The sequence below is a fragment of the Aulonocara sp. 'chitande type north' Nkhata Bay genome, linkage group LG3 (genome assembly GCF_057382095.1).
Source record: "Aulonocara sp. 'chitande type north' Nkhata Bay isolate Kocher_YH1m ecotype deep benthic linkage group LG3, A_spYH_male_GT1.1, whole genome shotgun sequence".
Taxonomy (NCBI): Eukaryota; Metazoa; Chordata; class Actinopteri; order Cichliformes; family Cichlidae; genus Aulonocara; species Aulonocara sp. 'chitande type north' Nkhata Bay.
In genome coordinates, this window is record NC_141346.1 from 72142122 (window position 1) to 72164090 (window position 21969).

The 21969-nt window shown below is 43.0% G+C and overlaps 2 protein-coding genes across 2 annotated transcripts in view; both read right to left on the reverse strand.

Annotated features, from left to right (window-relative positions):
* Positions 1-13887, reverse strand: part of LOC147336942 (uncharacterized) — a 36303-nt gene extending 22416 nt beyond the window's left edge. Inside the window, exons 1-3 of the mRNA XM_086265639.1 lie at positions 13781-13887; positions 11404-11509; positions 3660-4760 (exon numbers count right to left, since the gene is read on the reverse strand). Of these exons, the coding sequence (XP_086121765.1) occupies positions 3660-4760; positions 11404-11421 (1119 nt within the window). The 5' untranslated portion in view covers positions 11422-11509; positions 13781-13887. The remainder of the gene's footprint in view (positions 1-3659; positions 4761-11403; positions 11510-13780) is intronic.
* LOC147336918 (protein NLRC3-like) overlaps positions 1-21969 on the reverse strand; it is a 1139417-nt gene that overhangs the window by 944956 nt on the left and 172492 nt on the right. The gene's annotated exons all lie outside the window — the stretch shown is intronic.

Below are 21969 nucleotides of genomic sequence, written 5' to 3' on the forward strand. Positions count from 1 at the left end.
TGATCAGCTCCATCACCTAGTGGGGGTGGGGGGGGTCATAGTTAGGTCCCGCCTTCACTGTTGTGATTGGTGTGGGGGTAGGGACAGGCTTAGGGCGTCGGGGGGTTCCCCGGAGGCATCTTCCTTGGGGGGCTCAACCCGGGGTAGCGGTCATGTCCGGTTGGGGGCTCTTCTGGCTCTCAGGTGACTGTTTCCTCGTGGCTGCGTGCAGCGGGGCTAAGGGAGGGTCTTTGCTGACGGACGTGGGTTACTGACCTGGTAGCCTGGCTGCCCCTGGGTGGGTCCGGGATGGGCGTGAGGTTCTGGGGGCGCTCCGTCTCTGGGCTGGGGCCCTGGCCGGGCCTCGGGGCCTTGGATCCTGGTTGGTGTGTTGCCGGGGTTGAGGGCGGGTGGGTGCATGGGGGCCCATCCCTGGCGCAGGGTGCCGCTGGTGCGTCGAGCCACCTGGGGGGCTCTTCAACTGGTGGGGGAGATTGTCACACCTTGCAGGAGCTTTCCTCTCCTCAGGAACTCTCTGCAGGAGGGGGAGATACAGGAGAGGTGGAGGAAGATCTCAGCCTGGGTGTCTATTGTCTCATGTAGTCTGGAAGATGAGTGGATGGTGGGGTGGGTGCAGTTTTCTCTGTGGTGGGGTTGGGTGGACTGTCCCGGGGCTGGGGGGCGCTGCTGCGCTGGGTCCCGGTCTGGATGGGCCTGGGCCCCCTTTCCCTGGCGGGTCGCGGAGTATGGGAGTGCCTACTGGGGTCAGCGGGGGAGCTGGCCCCGGGTAGGGGTCACCTGCCCCTCCCTTCCTTCGCTCCCCATCTCCAGCTGCCTCCCTCTTCCCGCTCCACCACAACCACCCACACATGCAGGGCCTTGGAGTAGGGGTATGTCACCAGGGTGCAGAGGAGGCTACCCCCCACCCCTCTGTCCCCTTCTGGCTGCCTCTGCCTCAATTTTATCCCACATCTTAGACAATCACATTACTCACACTCTCATTACACATACATATAGGATCTTGGGGGTGGGCACGATACACGGAGTCTAAATTACCATCAGGGTTGTACACCTCACCCCTGGCGTCGTTGCCCACCTCTCAATTTTAAATACACGTGCGACATTGAGGGCTAGCAGGAGGGACTATGCGCTTACCTGCTCCTCTCTGGCAGGTAGCTCCATGCCCTCCTGGGTTTTAAATGCACCTTAGAACACACATGCATCAACACTACAAAGATGCGGGTGGAGGGAGGCTTGGAGTCTTCTCTCACCCCCATTCTCTGCGGCCTGCTGGAGCAGGGGGGCTAGGAGGAGTTGGCCGTCCGACTGCAGTCTGGAGTGTGGGGCCTCCCTGCTGCTGCGGAGTCGGGGCGGTCTGCCTCTCCCCACCACAGGGAAAAGGGTAACACCACCTGGGTCTGGGTGCAGTTCCCCCCTCCAGGGGCAAGGGTACCTAGACCTGGTTCGTAGAGTACGCTTGGGGAGTGTGTACAGCGTCTCTTTATGTCCCAACCACATTGGTTGAGTGTGGAGTAAGTGCATATGAGAGCATGAGGGTGGGAATGGATGTTTGTGTCTGTGTGTTCCTGTATGTCTGTGTCTATATGTCAGGTTGGGTATCAGACGCCACAACTCTGGGGACATCTCAGGCCCTCCAAGGTTTGGAGGCCTATCTCCACCACCACCATTTCCCCTGCCGGTGGCGGACTCCCTCAGGTGTCGGTGCATTGGTGGTTCTTTGTGTTTGGGGGTGGGCATCCGGGTACACACCGGCTCACTCCTTGGCGGCCGCTTATCGGGGCCTGGAGCCTGGGGCTCGCTCGGGCCACTTCGAAGGTGGGGTGCCCCCGGCCTCTCAGCCTGGGGCTCGGTCACTCAGGCACGGCTGGCTGCCGGCGGAGCTCACGGGCGCGTCACTGCAACTCCCCCTGGCTTCTGCTCCGCGGCTGCTGAGTGAGCCCTCATCTGGGACTCTCCTCAGCTCTTACTGGGACAGTGGCACGGCTGCCCCTCTGTTGGTCTTCCTTGGTCTCTTGTGCTCTGGGAGCCTCTGGATGTCTGGAGGTTTGATCTCCTCCATACCGGCTTCATACCCTGGAGGACAGGGCTGTGGCTCCCCACACTCCCTAGCAGATCGTTACATGGAGAAACCTTTGGAATGCAAGCATGCTGATCCACACAGGTATGCACACAGGTGTACACACGGATATTCACAGACGCGGACTACAGCTTTCTTGGCTGCTGCCTCAAAGCACATTGTGCGCTGTTTATCTTGCGTGCTGCACAATATCGTCACCCTGATTTACGAATAAATTCTTTACAAATCCTACCATGTGAATTCATGGATTTTTTTTTCACATTCTGTCTCTCACAGTTGAAGTGTACCTCTGGTGCAAATTACTGACCTCTGTCGTCATTTTAGGTGGGGGAACTTGCACAATCGGTCGCTGACTAAATACTTTTTTGCCCCACTGTAAGATTTTCTGGAGGAGGACAGACATTTGTTTAGAACTCTTAAAGATGTCGAAGAAGCTCCTTTAAGCAATTACTGTGATGTTCCTCCACCTCCAAAGAAATGTCAGAAGGAGTCCGAACCACAAAAGAAGCACGTATTCTCGGAAAAGTGGTTGCAGGAGATGAGCTGGCTTCAAACAAATGATGAACGCACAGAGATGTGGTGCGGAATGTGCCGTGAAAATCCCACTCTAGCGGACAAAAACAGTGCCTTTTATATGGACGCAAACGCGCGCTGCAACTTCTTATCTGGTGCGTGTCTTTTATTTTGACAGCGAATGCGCACATCCGGACCACTTATGTGGACCCGTGTAAATAACATAATGTTCTGCCGGGTGTGTCGTTGGTTTTCTTTCAATTGCTGAGTCAACAAGCGCCTTTGTTACTGGGACCAGTCATTCTAAGAAAGGCCCCCATTAGAACCCATGAGAAATGCAAGAAATGCATTATTGCTCAGTCTGCAATATCTTTCCCAGAACAAACACCAATTGCAAATAACATACTAAAAATAAACCTGAAAAAATCTGTTTAGAACAGCGTACTATGTTGCAAAGAGTGAACTACCACTGGCACAATTTAGCAGTCTTTGCAAAGTTCAAAAAGCAAATGGCCTTGATCTTGGTTCCACTTGTTCTTACCCGTGACTTCAGTGGAAATTTCAAATTCAGGATCTGACACAGACTGATTCATGTCCTACACAGTTCTTACAAGTTCATAGAAATTTCTGTTCAATTAGAACCAAGTATTTGAGTTGATGATTGTAATTTTTATACAATGTTGTAATTTGTTTTTCAACAATTTTTTCAACAATATTGTAAAGGAAACAAAACATCAATCAAAAAATTGCTTTCTTTTTTATTCGGGCTACTTACATTTATTTTGGGCTACCAAAAACTGAAGAGTCCCTGCCCGAAGGGCTACCAGGGATTTTGAAATTTTGAGAGCCCTGAGATATATTTATTTTTTAAATTACTTTTGTTTCAGCAACATTAAATTTAAAAACTGTACTTTTGAGTTAAAATATATATTTACAAGTTTAATAAATGACAAATTAAAAAGGCATGAACATTTTTTGTATCGAAAAAATATCGAACCGTGACACCAAAGTATCGAACCGAACCGAACCGTGAATTTTGTGTATCGTTGCACCCCTAATAAATACATACCTTACAGTAGCTGCACTTGTAGAGTCTCTTTCTGGTGTGGATCTGTTGGTGTCGTCTCAGGTGATGTGGAGATTTAAAAGTCTTCTCACACAGGTCACATTCATAAGGTCTCTCCTCAGTGTGGGTAAACATGTGTCGTTGTAAGACTGCGTCTGTTGTAAACTGTTTGCCACACTGTTCACAGCAGTACACATCATGTCCGGTGTGAATGCGTAGGTGTTCATTTCGGCTCCCTCTCTGGCTGAAAGTTTTTCCACAGATGTCACAGCTGTATGCCTTAATTCCAGAGTGGGTAACTAGATGCCTCTGTAAACTGCTACTTTGAGTAAAAGCTCTGCCACACTGATCACAGCTGTGCACTTTAACTCCACTGTGGATGAGTTGGTGTGTTTTTAGGTAACCCTTCAAGGAAAAAGACTTTCCACACTGTTCACAGCTGAACGGTCTCTCTCCAGTGTGGATGACCTGATGCTGTTTTAGTGAAGCCTTCAGAGTAAACTCCATCCCACACTCGTCACAGCTGTATGCCTTAATTCCAGAGTGGGTAACTAGATGCCTCTGTAAGCTGCTACTGTGAGTAAAAGCTCTGCCACACTGATCACAGCTGTGCACTTTAACTCCACTGTGGATGAGTTGGTGTGTTTTTAGGTAACCCTTCAAGGAAAAAGACTTTCCACACAAGTCACAGCTGAACGGTCTCTCTCCAGTGTGGATGACCTGATGCTGTTTTAGGTAACCCTTCTCAGTAAAACCCTTCCCACACTCGTCACAGCTGTATGCCTTAATTCCAGAGTGGGTAACTAGATGCCTCTGTAAGTGGCTACTGTCAGTAAAAGCTCTGCCACATTGATCACAGCTGTACGCTCTAACTCCACTGTGGATGAGTTGGTGTCTTGTTAGGGAACCCTTCAAGGAAAAAGACTTTCCACACAAGTCACAGCTGAACGGTCTCTCTCCAGTGTGGATGACCTGATGCTGTTTTAGTGAAGCCCTCACAGTAAAACCCTTCCCACACTCGTCACAGGTGTGTTTTTTCTCTCCCTTTCTTCTGTGGGGTTTGTCGGCCTCCTGAGAGCGCTGACTTCTGGCTCCATGTTGGTCCTGCAGTGATAGAGATACAAACAGAGGCAGTGAGTGAAATGCAGTCGTGGAACAAACTCAACCTTCAAACTCCATTAACACTAGTTTTAAACCTGAAGGTGGAGCGTGGCACCAAACACCTTAAAGGTCTCTTATCCCCACCTGCTGGTAGTTCTAACACATTACATCCAACCTGCTGTTAACCCTTTAAGACCTACCATAGAACCAAGTCCGCCAGAGCTTATATTATATTTTTACATGCTGTGGAGCCATTTTTGGGAGCATTTCAAGTTGCTATACATCAATACAACCATTATAGCCCAGATTTTAATAATATGTATTCATTAAGTGCATAGTAATTACATAAATTGCAAAAAAGTGCAATAAACTACAAAAAAATTGAAAATCGTTTTTGATTTTTTAACATATTTGTAGTTAGAGAAATTTAAGAGGCTTATCCCTCAAAACTGTAAATACAAAAAAGTTGCACAAAATAGTTTCCCACCACAGGAAATTTATTTTGAGTGTCTTCATAGTTTTATTTTTGAAATACACCAATTTTTATACACTGCAGGAAAAACGAAAATAAATATTATACTGCAAATTTGCAAAAAAGCAGCATATGCATCAAAATAAACTATTTTCAGCAGTGCAATATGAGTCCTAAGCATCCCAGAAACGACACAGAAAGTCATAAAGTCAAAGATAACTTTTAAAAAGAGCAGTATAGGCCCTGAGGCCCTGATCGCAAAAAAGACTACATTTCCGCGAAAATGACGTCACTTCCGGTTTCGGGCAGGTAATGGCGGAAATGCAAAAGTTCGCGCTGACGTCTATTCCAACGTAGGAAGTGTTTTGAACAGCTGATCTTATCGGTAAAGCGTGTTTCTGGAATATTATGTTTTTGTTCCTGCAAGCGCTTTTTATGCAGTTTTTGCAAAGCTTTATGTGGAAGGAAACCGTGACCTAGGACAAGCTGATGGCATAAGATGTAAGTACAACTCCGGTTTCATATGCAAAAAAAATTTTTGCGCTAGCTTACGTGGTTGCAGTGCTACCGGGATTTAAAAATAGTTACGCATAACAGAGCGTTCCCGCTCCGATCGGCTCTAAAGGGTTAAAGATAATTCATGACTGTTCAAACACTAAAATCATGCACACACACACACACACACACACACACACACACACACACACACACACACTGTTTTATAATTTAGATTATTTTGTTGTTTCCTATTACATATTTCTATAATTTGTATAGATTTATACAGAATTATTCAGTGATAATAAATCCTATGTTTGTTTATTCTAAAGGAACCCCGTTAGCTTCCACAACAGATGTTGCTCGTCTTCTGTCAAATACTCACATAAAATATTACACAATAAAGTGGATTCAAGATACCCACATAATTTCACTCTTACATCCACAGTGAGGTTTCACAATTGTTCAAATATAAGCAATCAATAATAAGCAATCAATAATAATAATATTTCTCTGTCAGCCTTCTCGGTTACGAATCGTCTTCTGCTCCTCTGTCATGCGGCGTCCCACAGGGCTCAATTTTAGGGCCACTGCTCTTTTCACTGTATCCATTGCCTCTGGGTTCTATCCTTAGAAGGCATGGGATCTCATTTCATTGTTATGCCGATGACTGCCAACTTTATTTGCCACTAAAACACAAGGATGGCATCTCCATAAAACCTCCCTTGACATGTCTAGATGACATTAAAGCTTGTTTGGCTCTAAACTTTTTAAATTTTAATGAAAAGAAAACAGAGCTGTTGGTGTTTGGACCCAGTGGTCCCTGTGAGTCCTCCTCTATTGTTTTAGGATCCCTGGAAGTCTACTTTAAATCTGTTGTTACTGACCTTGGTTTTAAGTTGGACAGTGATTTTAAATTGGACAACCAAATCAGAGCAGTGGTGAAGTCCAGTTTTTATCATTTAAGGCGACTGGCAAGAGTAAAATCTTTTCTTTCGAGGCAGCACCTTGAAACAGTGATCCATGCTTTTATTTCTTCCCGCCTGGACTACTGTAACTCACTTTATGTGGGGGTCAGTCAGTCATTGCTCTCACGTCTGCAGCTGGTTCAAAATGCGGCTGCACGACTCTTAACAGGAACTTAAAAAAGAGAGCATATAACCCCCGTGCTAGCCTCTCTGCACTGGCTGCCTGTGTCTTTTAGAGTTCATTTTAAAATTCTTATGTTTGTTTTTAAATGCCTTCACAGTCTTGCCCCGCCTTACCTCTCTGAGCTTCTTCATCTCCACACACCCTGTCGGTCTCTCAGGTCAGCTGACCAGCTGCTCCTGGAGGTACCGAGATCCAGGAGGAAGCTCAGAGGGGGCGGGGCCTTCTCTATTGTGGCTCCAAAGTTATGGAATCATTTGCCCATGCATGTTAGAGAGGCCCCTTCACTGTCCACTTTTAAATCACGTCTTAAAACCCACTTTTATTCCTTGGCTTTTAACCTCAGTGAGACTTAGTTTCTCTTTTAATTGAAGTAGTTATTTAATTAATGATTTCACTCTTCTTTTATTTGTGTTTTATTTATAGCTCATGTAATTTTATTTTACAGTTCCAATGTACAGCACTTTGTGTCAGCTGTGGTTGTTTTAAAGTGCTTTATAAATAAAGTTGATGATGTTGATGATGAATATCAATAACATTGAGGCACATTACACAAATTTCAAAAACAAATCATGTCTTACAATATTTACAACAACTAAAAGCTCTGTAAATCGGCTTTTAAGTGTTCATTGAAGTTTTGAATAATTCTCTAATTTTTTAAGGGAACTTATTCCACTTAAAAGTTGCTCTAAATGTAACAGTTTTACAAAACGTTACTTTTAACTCGAGCATTTACTAAATTGCAGCTTGTTGAAAACTGTGTAATATGATGATGTATTTCATCTGGATACTGCAGCTGAGCAGAATAAATGTGGTGTGTTTAACAGAATTGCTTTCTTTAGAACTACAAGTAAGCCATAGAATATTTTAGCCTGTACAGGAAGCCAAGAAAGGTTATTATGCATTTGATCAATATTAGTATAGTATGAACATCTTCACACTAATCTGGACGCCTTATTCTGGACTAACTGAAGTCTGTTAAGATCTGTCTTATTAGCTGCTGACCAAATGATTGAACAATACTCCAGATGAGACATTACTAGTGCATTAATGACATCTTTCATAATGAAGAAGTGATACACAAAGAGCATTTCATAGCCATAGCTATGCCTTGTCGGCAGAGTTATGTGACATTAGTGATGTTTGTACTTTCAGCGTTAACTTGGTTTTAAAGCCTTTAAAATATACGCCGTTCAATAGTCGACCTTAATCTGACAGAGAATGTGATGATTTTGTGGATAATTAAACTCACTCATATATCCACAAACACAACAAGCTGAAAGTCAGTGATGCTGCTCGGTTTGCAGTCCTGAACATCACGGCACAAGCAGGATTCACTGCACTGTTAATGTTAGCTGTGTTATATTGCTGCCTCTGTTCGGTGGTGTCGAGCCAAACGCACTTTAACGTGTGTTTGAACGAGCTGACGGTTCACTCGTTAAGCTGAAAGAAAGATGCTTTAATCACAGCAGTCACACATGTGTCCACTGCACCATCTGGAACTCTTCTTGTTTACACTCGTAATAACACAAACACTAAATCCTGCTTCTCTGGTGCTGTTGTGTAGCAGTGTGTACACCTGAGACTGTCACCTGTCTGTCTGTCCTGCACTCTCTCTCTGTTTCTTTCTCTCTGATTGTGGAATAAAAGTATGAACATGTGTTTATAAGTTACACTTGTGTTTGAATCCTGCAGCTTATCACACATTTGATTTCCATGTGTGACGACTGCAAGTGTCCAGAGTGAGGACAGACTGAGGGAGCCACTGCTGCACATCATCTGTGAGGCTTTGCAGCCCTGATGATCCACCAGGACAAACTCAGCAGTGTGTGAGGAAGAGGAGGAGGAAGAGCCAGCAGCAGCTGACAGATGGAGAGAATAGACAGACTGTTCCCTGTTTGTGAAGGACTGCTAGGAAAGTTTAACATAACTGTCTGTCCTGAATCAGTGTTGGTCAAGTTACTTGAAAAAAGTAATCAGTAACTAATTACTGATTACTTCCCAAAAAAGTAATCCCGTTACTTTACTGATTACTTATTTTCAAAAGTAATTAATTACTTAGTTACTTAGTTACTTTTTAAAAACACGATTCTACATAATCCACCATATAAAATGTAATCAAATGGAAAAGTCTCTTTTTTTAAACTTGTTTTATTAGTTTTAATCTTTTAACTTTATGCATCAAGCAAAAATTTAATTATATGCAACATTCTCTGACTGGAAGAAATTAGTTTAACATTGAAACCTATTTTCTGCACATTCCAGCACATAAAATAAAATATTTTTTGTGTTTACACTCAGTCTTTCAAATAGATGCAAGTAAAACACAGCAGAACATAAATAAAGTCAAAGACTCAGCGGTCCTGTTGCTCTATTTTCACCTGTAAAGCAGGAGTTGGGTAGGCGGAGGTTTACCCTGGTGCAGGTGTGCCGCGGTCAGTGGAAGAATCCGCAAGTTTCTCTGTGAGTTTCCCATTACGTCGTTGCGCACTTGGTGCTTGCTTGGAAGTTTAGGGGTTTTTTTCCGCTGTAAAAAGAAGTTTTCTTCCCACGCACAGCGGACACTAATGTTTTTGTCACTTTTTATGGAATCAAACTCAAAGTAAGGTCAGTACTTCCACGCTTTAAACGCTGCACGCTCATACTCTCTCCCGCACTCGATATGTGATCCATTGTTGATCTGCACACAGCTGTTGTCACTAACGTCGCACTCGCTTACGTCACTGTCATGAGACATTCTCGCAAAAAAATCACGGTTTTAGTAACGCAGCGTTCCTACGGGAAAGTAACGGTAATCTAATTACCGTTTTTGCAATAGTAATCCCTTACTTGGGTTACAAGTAACGCGTTACTGCCCATCTCTGGTCCTGAATCAGTCTTATTAGGTAATGTTCAAATAATGTGATCATCCCAGTGTTTCCAGTGTGGGAGAAAGTACTCAGGGCCTTCAAGTTACACACTATGAAAGGCAGCAACAAGTTTAATGTTCAGAAACCTAAAGTCTGTATCAGCAGCAGAATGGAGCTAAAAATAAATGTTGGTTTCAGTTCTATGAAGCTTTGAGTATTTTGGATCAGTAGCTGCTGTGTTTGTTGCATCATATTGCTGTAACTGTTTATATGCTTTATATATTCTGAGCTAAGTTGATCTATAGTGTTACATCATATTCTATAAGGATGTTATGTGTTTGTAGACTTTCTGCCCAGTTTGACCCATTTAGCAGAAGTCAGCCTGTTTAAGGCTCTGATATCTATTCTGTGTGACTTAAAGCAGTTATGACATGGTCTGATTTTCTCACCCAATAAAGGAATATTTCATATATCAGTCTACTCTTCATTCTATCAGACACAGTTATCACAGCTCCTACATTTGCTTTTTACACATATATGTAAGCATTGAGCCACATTTAGTACCAACATATTAAATGAACAATATTTGTCCCTTATATATGATACATCTGTATACACACTGTCACAGATACTTGTCTGTGAGTGAAGTGATTAATATAATAACTATAATATTGGCCATATTATATTTACATTACCACAGTGAGATGACTTTAGTCTCATGAACAACATCAGCTAATTGTTATTTACAGCTAATCTTAAACGACTGTTCAGCACAGAAATGAAGCCCAACAATCATGTTTCACAGTCCTGTGGTCTCAGCCTCAGATACTCATCAAATCACACAGAGCTCATGTAGAAACAAATGAACTAAATATGTTCTCCTTCATTTCTGTCAAACAAAGCTGTATGAAACGTTTCCAGCTGTTAGTATCATGGTTGCTAGGCAACCTGGGCAGCGCGACGGAGGTTAGACGTCCCATTTCACGAGCCTACGAGCCTCGCACTTCGGCCTTAGCGGTCTTTGAGTACGCGGCCCTTGAGGACTTTAAAGCTGCAGAACCTGAATCGGGATACAGCCATGATGATCTCCAGCCTCGTGCTCGCCAACATTCTCACCTGAGTTAAGAAGACGATCACTGAAATGGTCTCAGCAGGTCCTTTGATGACAGCAATGAAATGCAGTGGTAAGGCTTTTTGGGGATTAAGTTCGTTTTCATGGCAAAGAAGGACGATGCAGTTCATCTGATCACTCCTCATAACATTCTGGAGTGCAGGCAAAATGCTATTATAAAAACTTAAGCAGCAACTTCTCCAGGTTCCAATATTTATGCAATTCTCAAACCTTTTGGCCACGACTGTATAACCTCTTCTGAAGTTTAGTGGATATTATACATGGTTATGCTCAGGATGTGTCGGCCAGTTTCCACTGGAAACGCCTTTTGGTTAAACTGTCAGCGAGGAATTTGCATTTGCACTGTTACATTTTTATATAACTTTAATGCACATAAACAACAGCTGCTTGTTTCAGTGAAAATACATTGATGGCTTTTTAATAAAGTTGTGCAGCTGTAAAGTATTTTGTCTGCTGTCAATTCTATCGTCAGCTACATCGTTATGGCAAATGTTCAAATGTATATGGTGATAAATATCTTTGGTCATATGGTCCTGCTCTGTCTGTCACCTTCTGTGTTGAGCTCATTGTTTCCTCTGTAGTGGCTGAGCTGAGTCCAAGTAGCTGAAAATGTTCCTCTGCTGCTCCGTCAGACTCTCCTCCTCCTGCTGATCAGCTGGGACACAAAACAGATCTTTGTTAGGCTCCACACTGCACTGAAGAGTCAAAGTGTCTCATATGTTCATCTGACAAGTAAAAGAACACATTTTTGTTTCCCGAGGTGGGCAACTTGTTGGAAACAAACACAAAAGGTTTGAGCACTGATACCTGCCATTGCTGGCATTGAAAGATGCAACGCCAGCAATGTGGATTGTCAAGACTCAAACCAATCATCAAGCAAAGACAACAGGGATCATTTGTTTCTCTTTATTTAGCATTCACAGCATTTGTAGTTGCCTTCTGTGCAGGGGAAGTCCACGCACACTGTGTGGTACCGCCATCCGCAGAAGGTGCATTCAACCTCTGTAAGAGAAACGAGGTTGTCTGAGACTGAAATGATATTCACTAAAGAAGTGGTGATTTGTAAAACTTCACATTTTGATCCGGGACGTACTCTGCATGAAAACAAGCGCTCACTCTTCCTGCTCAACAAATGACAAGGGCGGAGCCTTATACCACGTGATACAGAAGCTGTGCCGTGTGATGCTAAAATTAGCAGGGAAAAAACAACGGAGGGCACGTCAGGGATGACGAGAAAGTGACAGGAGAAAATCCGTCCCGGTCAACCACCCAAACATCAATAACGGGAACCTTATACAGCGCTTCCCTATACCCGTCGACCTCCCGCAGGCACAAAGACATCACGGAGGCTATCACTTATCACCTGACCAAAGATATGGCTCCATCAACACTGTGCAAAACGAGGGATTTAGGAAAACGATCAACACCCTAGACAAACGCTACACAGTGCCGTCCCGCAACTATTTTTCTATTGTTGCACTACCTGCTCTGTACACGCAGCGTCGAGCAACGGTGGAGACGGAATTTCAAGCAGGACAACATTTTGCTGCAACAACAAAACGTGAGACATTTGTTGTTTTATGTTTATTTATTGTTATGAGAGAATCATGATCTCAATTCTAAGCCAAAAAATCGTGATTCTCATTTTATGCAAAATCGTGCAGCCCTAACATTAACACAAAACTATTGTTTCACCAGAGAAACACACATGAAGAGAGAGAGAGAGACAATAACAGCTACCAAACAGTCGTCATAATTCGTCACACAATGAGAAAAGGACAAATCAACAAGTAACAATGACTAATTAATATTAAAATCTGTAACATAATGTATTGTTTGGAGTTTAGTCTGATTGGTTCAGGATGACCTGCCATTATCCAATCACACGTCTGCTTACCTGCATCTTTTCTCTTTTTTCTAACCTGAGCACCTGATGGCTTTGAACTTTTGTTGTCCATCTTCCATTGGTTTGAATTTTGCGCTCCAGTACAAACACAAATCCCCCAACCCGAGGATCAGCACAATTAACCTAACAGACCTACACCTTAGTTCACAGATTCACTTTGTCTAAGGTTGATTTCTGGGATTTCACACAACCCAGGATTCAGATCGTGAATCCATGATGGGCTTGGATTTACATCATTATAAATGAAATGTGCTCTACTTGGAAGCAGCCGGCCCCGCCCCTTTTGACGGGTTGTGTGAGACTTTAAATCATCAAACTGTAAATTATAAATTTAAATTGTTATTGATCCTTTACCCCGAGTCCTAAAGTGTAGATTTATTTTCTTACTCTTCTTATATTTATTGTTTGTTTACTTGCACCGCTGTAACTGCAGCCTCGTCGTCTCGTCTCTCTATATGCTGGACTGTCTGTAGCGGAGATGACAATAAAGTTTACTTTGACTTCAGCAGCGCGCAGGCGCACCGAGGGCTCTCGCGCTCACTTTATAGAATTTAGAAAAAACATGGGTGCAGATTATAAGTCTGTATCATAATATCTGTTTGTTGTTTTTATTTTGTTTTGCGAGTTGGTTATTAGATGCCGCTCCAGCCAGCCAGAGACTCCCCGCCGCCCCGCCCTCTCCTCCCTGTGCCGCCAGCAGCAGGCGCACCTCGCAAACGGAGGGCGCCCTTACTCCCAGCAAATGGCTGATAGAAAACCGATCGGTGCCTACGAATTTCCCAATATGCGCTGGCATGACGTCGGGGAAGCATGGGTACGACCGATTATTTTATTTTTTTCTTGCCCGTGATGCCCCCCCCACCACGATGCATTCTATTGGTTTGCACACTTACACACACCCAGCTGTGGTTTCCTGTTTTGCTGGACTCTGGAGAGCCCCGCCTTTAACGCTCTTCTCTCACAGAGAGCAACAGAAAACTTGGAAAAACTCCAGATTGACTGAACTCAGTTCAAAGTTACCTTGACACCTTTAGATGTGAGACGTAGTGATGGTCCGCTTGAAGTTGACGCTCCGGTGCGTGTGTCAGAAAGATCAACGCGCTGCTTCAGAAGCACCGTGTCGAGGCTTGATTCGTTTGGCCAGAGTCACGTGATCAGTGACGTCTGAAGCTTCGTTTAGAACGTACCTTTTTTTAAATCGAACTTTATTGAAACACAATGAGTATACAACATACAAACAGATGAAGTTTACAAAAGAACAGAACATGAACATACAGAACCAGGAGTAAAAAAATGATGATATGAGGAGGCGAAAAAAATCAACATATTGTAACGTGCAGTGGAGATGAAGCCAGCCGCGGAGGTGTGCAGGTGGATAGCGAATGAGCAACAGCTTCTGACTTTCCAAAAAGTACTCATTTATTTACAATATCAAAAATAAAAGTGCTACCTCTACCACACATTACTAAAGAGCACACTAGTCCGCGTACACACGGGAGCATCCATTACAGGAGGAGTGCGAAGAAGAACAAAAAGGGGGTGACACCAGTCGTGAGACAGGAGGCGCCGCCATGTGGTGATACACTGCATTACAATAGCAACTGTTACAATATAAATATTGTTCTGAGAGGCTTTTTGTTGGTTGAGTCTGAAATTGATTGTATGTACAATTCATATCCTTATAAAAAGGCAGAAATATGGTGTTTTATTAATAAACTTACATTTATGGATATAAAATAGCTAAAAGTATTAACATGCCTCAGAGAAATCACTAATAACACTAAGGGCTGGACGGATTTGATTTGCATTCTTCAAGAAGAGTGTGGTGTCATCAGCTAGCTGGCTGATGATGAGCTCCTTATCAGCTGTGCTGATTCCTTGTATAACAGGTCAAATCTCGGGGTGGAGTCTTAATCATTTTAATTGAGCTATTGCCATTCGTGTACAAGGTTTTGATAGCTTTACAGAAAAATGCCAAATTTTTCCAAAGAGTGGAAAATAAATTGATGTTCAATTGTATCAAAAGCCTTTTAAAAATCCAGGAAGAGAATGAAGCTATAGTCAGATACCAAATCAGAGTAATCAAGTAGATCTAAAACCAGTCTCATGTTCTTAGAAAGGTGTCTGTTTCTCATAAAGCCTGATTGTGTCTCATCCATAATTGTGTCCAAGAACTCTTTCATTCTGTTAGCAAGTACTAAAGCCTTAATCTCATAGTCATCATTGAGCAGACAGATGGGTCTCCAATTATCAATAAGAAGTAAGTCTTTGTTTGGCTTTGGAATAAGTGTTATGAGACCCTGAGTAAGAGTAGGAGGGAGGATGTTATTCTCTACACTTCCTATGAAAAGCTGCAGTAAGAACGGAGCCAGGAGATTAGAAAATGATTCATAAAACTCTGCAGTTAAACCATCTGTGCCGGGAGATTTGTTGGCCTTAAGTGCAGAAATAGGATTACAAACGTCCTCCACAGTCAGAGGGCTGTCACAGTGACTTCTATCTTCCACAACAATAGTTTTTAGGTTTTTAATATTATTGAGAAACAGCGTTGAGACATATATATATATATATATATATATATATATATATATATTCTACTTTTCTAAATGATTGACTATTTCAATGGAGAACCTAAATGACACGGACCCGTGTTTGTTATTACATATCTCTATTTTGAATGTGACAAGTCTATCATTGCCTGTTATTCATAGGTATTCACAGAGTTTTTGGCCTTTTTTTCCTCTGTAACAGTTAATTGACTCTTTACAGTGGCCTGCTATGGTTAATAATAACATGTTCAGTCATGAGTGAAATCAAAGCTTTTCTTCACTTTAGCATTTAACATTCCCAACAATATAATGTGATACCTTAATTAAAACACAGCTACTAAAACACAATTTTCTTAATGCAAACATCAGTGACTCAACATTAGCAACCAAAGGGTTCAGTCTGCAGCTCACACTCATGTGAAGCTACAGCCTCCCCCTTTAGTCTCTGTCATCCTTCTGCTCCTGCACAAACAAAGCAAGACAAAACCTCCACCCTTCTTCTACAGGCTGGGTGAATTGTTGTGGACATTCTCTAATCCTAAAGTCGGCACCGTTTTTGTCTCAGTATCAAGTCAGTTAAACTTTTAGTCGTCAGTCCATCACAGTCCAGTCACATGCATACATCCACACACATTCATACCAGATATTGCTGATAATGGAGTCTCACGCGCAGCCTATTCGAGCCTCCATCACCAGCAGGATGACGTCATCATTTTAAAGGAAAACAGCTCCTTGTTTTTGGACTGGATTGACTCGCTGCAATCCTTTTAGGCTCAGGACTTCTCATGTGATCAATGTCCCATATAAGTGAATTTCTCCCAAGCCCATTATAATCATGGAGAAAAACACTTTGCCACTGTTTCCAGTAAGAATATTTTATAGCGCTTTAAAGTTCAACCTCTCAGGTCTGGATTAAAGAGCTGATTTGTTAAATCGGGAACTCACAAAATATCAAAATATCACCAGCGGTGGATCACACCTCTCAGATGTTCTTATCTCAGTGCACTGTAACAAAAGCACAAACAAACGCAACCAATAAAATACTAATAAAGTAACAAATACTGGGGCCCATTGCAAACATGTCCAAGCATAAAACCATCTTTCTCTCTCTTAGAGAAAGAAAACAATCCAAACCTCACTGATAAAATCAACGTAGTGTCAAGCAAAACCCAAAAATAACCAAAACTTCACCAGAAAGTTTTCCTCCCTCCCGGGACAATATTGTGCAGGAATACAGGCACCGTAACTCCTTTTGCACTGACAAAAACATGTTGGATTTACTTGATTCAATAGTGGACACTGGTTGCACACAAAGGTTTTGCTTTGGCAGAAACTTAAACAACTGAGTTAAATCAACACAACCTTTTCATATTCAGTAAACCTGCATGTTGTGTTCATAAAACACGATTGAAACATGTTCAGATGGAGTAAGTTGAGCTCCTGGAACATTTTAATCCTTCAATTGAAATTGAATGGGTCTACAACAACTACCATCCTCCTATCTCTATCCTGGTTGCAGCAGGGCTGGGAAATAACCCTGAAGTGATAGGTTACCAGGCAGGGTACACCCTGGACAGCTCACCAGTCTATCAGATAGAAACACACAGCCGTTTACATTCATGGATAATTTAGCCCAGGACCTTCTTACTGTGGAGCAACAGCACTAACCAGCATGCCAACAATGGAGGAAATACAGGAAAGCTATGATTTCCTGTATTTGAGGCAGAATTCTTTTGTTCTTGCCCTTGACAGGTTAATCCACAATAAATAGCAACAGCATGCATGTGGTGTGTGTGTGGTTGTCTGCCTCTTATAACTCCAGTGATTTTCCTGTAGTTTGAAATCTTATGCGGTGTTGACACAATAATTTGTTGTAAACCAGGAAATTCCCAACTGTGGTAGAAAGCACAGCTTAGCCTTAGCAAATGTTCAAAGAAAAGTCGTCACTTCCTGATTTCTGCTTCACTGATAAATATTGTCACACTGGGGTTTTTTCCAAATGATATCAGTGAGCACTGTGTGGCAGCTGGAGTCAGACAACTGAAGCTCCCACAATCAAGACCACAAACAGCTTTCAAAGGAGATTTGAAGCTTTTCTGGCAGCAAGCTTCATGATTTATGGGACTGGAACTGGAACAGAAACTACCTGATCACCAATGGTGAGCTGGCATGGAATTATTTTTATGACATTTTATCAAAGTTATAAATAAGCATGCCCATTAACACATAGTGAGTGAGCATGTTGTCTTCCCACGCAGTGAACAGCGGATGCTAATGTTTTTGTCACTTTTTACAGAGTCAAACTCAAAGTAAGGTCAGTGCTTCCACGCTTTAAACGCTGCACGCTCACACTCTCTCCACACTCGATAGATTATCCATTGTTCATCTGCACACAGCTGCGGTTTTAGTAACGCAGTAACGCAGCGTGCTTACGGGAAAGTAACAGTAATCTAATTACCTTTTTTGCAATAGTAATCCCTCACTTTACTCGTTTCTTGGAAAAAGTAATCGGATTACTGCCCATCTCTGGTTGGAGCTGTGCACTTGTGGGTTCCACCTTGTGTACACGTTTATCTTTGCTGTGTGTACTTGTACCTCTGAGTGGAAGCTGAACTCTTGAGTTCGAGTATCGAAGCATCAGCTGTGACGTTAAAGTCCAAACAGCTCGTTCATTTGACGTGCAAATGAACGAAGGTAACGCCGTTTTCATGTGGATGTGTCACTGAGACACTTTCCACATCCACAGCTCACAAAATGGGAAAACTATAGAAGTATAACAATGAAGAAGTTACTATGTTACGGGTCCCAAGGATGAAGACCTCGATGACAAATATGTTACCTGTAAAAGCAGGTGAAGAGCAGAGTAAGGAAGACACGATGCGTCTCTGCTTTCCTCCAGAACGTGTCTGAGTCTGATTTATTTCACACAAATAAATGCTATAAAACACTAAACATGAGCTTTCAATATACTGTTCAGCTGCTTCCTCATTCACATCAATGACATTTACTTATTTCACAACATCAGTGAAATATACTCTTTTTAACTGGTTCAGTTTCTCAAGTTCACACTTCTTTCCATAACAGCTACATCCTTTTATCATATCAATAAACACATCACATTGTCTTCTGCAGTGTCTTACTGGCTAAACAGTTCTATTCAATAACAGCATTGGTAAATACATTACATTTGTTCCCTCCAGTAATTTACTGGCAAAATCACTATTTAGTGCATCATGAAACACAGCTTGTTGAATCAACCCATGAATGCCTCTGTTAGCTACACAGAGTTGCTCAGAGTGCTTGTGTTACACTAGCTAATCTACTCAGTCACTTTAACAGAACTATTAACATTCACATCTCACAGAACTGATTTGATTGGAGCATTACAACACGTTTGCACAGAGCATAGGAGCGCACTGACTCTGCTTCACGAGCGCTCCACCTAACGAGCGGGCTCGCGGTGCGGTCGCGCGGGACACTCCTCTGGTTTTCTCCCGTGTTTACATATAAATAACTTTGGCGGACCGCCTTAACTCTCCCATTCACATTAACGTGGGTAACCATGGTGACAATAAACAACATTTTCGGTGCGAGCACCGTGTACCGACCTGTAAAAGCAGGTGAAGAGCAGAGTAAGGAAGACACGATGCGTCTCTGCTTTCCTCCAGAACGTGTCTGAGGAAGCAGCGGAAGGTGGGCTCCACTTACTGCTCCCCGAAACCCCGGAGCAAGCACCAAAGTTCCGCCCTCACTGCTTTCTAACATAAAATGAATCCCTGTTACATGGATTTTCTATCCTCTTAAAGAAACTGAAAATAAATACATATAGCAATGAAAAATGTCCCGTTACATGAGTGTTTTACACAAAATAATATTCATGTGGTCATTCCCTCACAGGGGTGCCACAACTACACTGCTGTTTTGACAGAGACACAGTGTGTTTATCTAACTTGGCTGAAGCCAAAGTTCTCCAGACAAATTCAGTCTGTTTCTGCCAAGTGTGAACTCACTGGATGAGCGCCAGATACACAGAATCAAAAAGGGATAAATTACTTTTCTTATGTCATGTTCCCGTCACAAACTGGCTCAAGGAGAGGGGAAGCAGGAGTCCACAGATGAAATGTTCCTATAAATAAAGTGGAATTTATTCAAACTTTACCAAAACTTCAACACATCAAATACAAGCAGTTCAGCAGGGAGTGGATGTGTGTTGCATGTGCCAGGTGGATGCAGAGAGAGGCCAGGGCCACGTTCAAACCTGAACACGCTGCACAGTGTTTTCTTCCATTTGTTAGGGATGAATGAAATGCTTCCTTGAAAGGATGTGTGCAGTCACCAGTGGGCGTGGAAGCATGTGCGCCCTCATTTGGTGGGTGTGCAAGAAAAGTCATCCTGTCACACAGCAATGCCTACATAAATCACACCACTCTGCTTAAAATAATAATGTTTAGTGAAGCAGGTGAAGCAAAGGGCTGCTTTTAATAGGCTGGGAGACCCAGGTGTGCTGCTTTAGCTGCTGAGCCTCTTAGGACAGAACAGCGGAGAGTGGTAAGAAGGGAGGAGGGGGTCTGGCTGTGTTTGTGAACGATAGATGGTGTAACTCTGGGCATTTCTCTATCAAAGAGACGCTATGCTGTAAGGACATTGAGCTGCTAGCGGTTAGCATGAGACCGTACTATCTACCACGAGAGTTTACACACGTGATTATGATAGCTGTGTATGTCCCGCCCTCTGCTAACGCTGCAGCAGCCTGTGAGGTCCTGCACACTGTAACCAGCAGACTCCAAACACAGCACCCTCAGGCCCTTTTCCTGATCTCTGGGGACTTTAAAGATGATGTAACCATTTAATTATGGTTACATAATTAATTATGTAATTAATTATGCAAAATGCAAAACGCTCAGCTGTGTCTCCAATCAAAGCTCTGTAACTTCAGAGGTGATGTTCATATGTTGACTAATGGTTTTCTTTCATTTTTGATGTACTGCAGAATATTTGTATAAAATCCAGGCCAGGAAAATCTCCTTCATGTGTTTCTGTGTTTTGTCTTCAGCTACGTTGACACAAAGGCCTCTGCTGTGACGCTCACACCTTTGATAAAGTCTGGAGAGTGTCAGCTTCCTGTTTATAGATACAAAAATATGTAATGTTGTGAACTCTGGCCGCAGCGGCGCAAGAAAAAGGAGAATTACGGGAAGCACTCACAACAGGTAAAATCAAAATAACAAAGTAAAGTAGGATAAAATAAAAAACAACAAAAGAACAACACAATATACTTCCCCGTACTGTTACTGCTAACCTCTGTTAACCTAGTAACTCTTACCTTCTAACTGACAGCTGGTCAATAAACGAGCTCCATAAACGCTCCATATTCACCTTTACATGGAATATAAAGGGAAAAGAAGAAACACAGTGCTGTGTCAGCGTTAGACATATAGATATATCCTTGCTTTTAATACATTTGAAGGTGGGTGGGAGAGGTGCTTCTCCGCGTAGTCTACGGTCTCTTTGGGATGGGTAAAGCTTTTCCTCACATCACCATGGGTCACTAACAGCTTTGCAGGGTATAGCAGTCTGTACCTGACGCCGGTCATCCCACGTAGTCTTCCTCTCATATTTGCAAATGCGGCTCTGCGTTTCCAACAGAGGGAGGGAAATCTGGGAGGATGTTTATTTTAAAAACCCTTATACATCAGGTTCTTGTTCTCTGCAGCTTTCAGCAGAATTTCCTCACCAATGTGGTAGTAGTGCAATCTCAAGATGATGGGCCGAGGAAGATGACTTTGTTTGGGACGCTGGCGATTCACTCCATGTGCTCGATCGATGAGTGGCTTCTCCTCGAGAGATAGCGCCTCCGCCAACAGGTGTGAACCAACTCAGTCATCTTGGGTCCCTCTGTGCCTTCTGGTATTCCTGCAGTTCTTAAATTATTCCTCCTGGAGTGCCTCAAGAGCTCCACATCTCTCATCTAACTTCTTTACCTCCGCAGACAAACGCTCCACAGTGGCCTGGAGAGTGGCGATGGTGTCAGAGTGGTTCGAGGCACAGTCCTGCAGTTCAGTCAAAGTGTTATCATGCCTGGCCACGTCGCTTTTTATGTCCGAAATTGAGGGCTGGATGCTCTGGTTCAAGGATGATATCTCGCCTCCTATGGTGGTAGAAATCTCTAATATGCAAGTGTCCAGTGCTAGTTAGTTAGTTCTAGTTCTAGTGGTTAGTGGGGCTTTATTTGATGATTCTAGTGTGTGTTACATTGTTGTCATATTGTTGAGTCGCAGAGCTGTACAGTGTTACAGTTTCTGTAGAGTCTGGTATAAGGAACTCAGATCCCTCTGTGAATAATGTTCACTGAAACTGATCTGTAGTTAATGAACTAGTCAGGATTTACACTAGAGAATGTTTCTGCCATTACATGGCCTGTATTTGTAGAGCGCTTTACTCGTCCCTAAGGACCCCAAAGTGCTTTTTTGCCCAAGGACACAACGACCGAGACTGTCCAAGCCGGGGCTCGAACCGGCAACCTTCCGATTACAAGACGAGCTGCCAACTCTTGAGCCACGATCACCCCACATATTGTTGTCTTTTGTTGCAGACACCAAGTGTTGAGATCCTGTCTCAACCTCCTACATTCTTCCAGCAGGTTACACATTATTTTTTGTA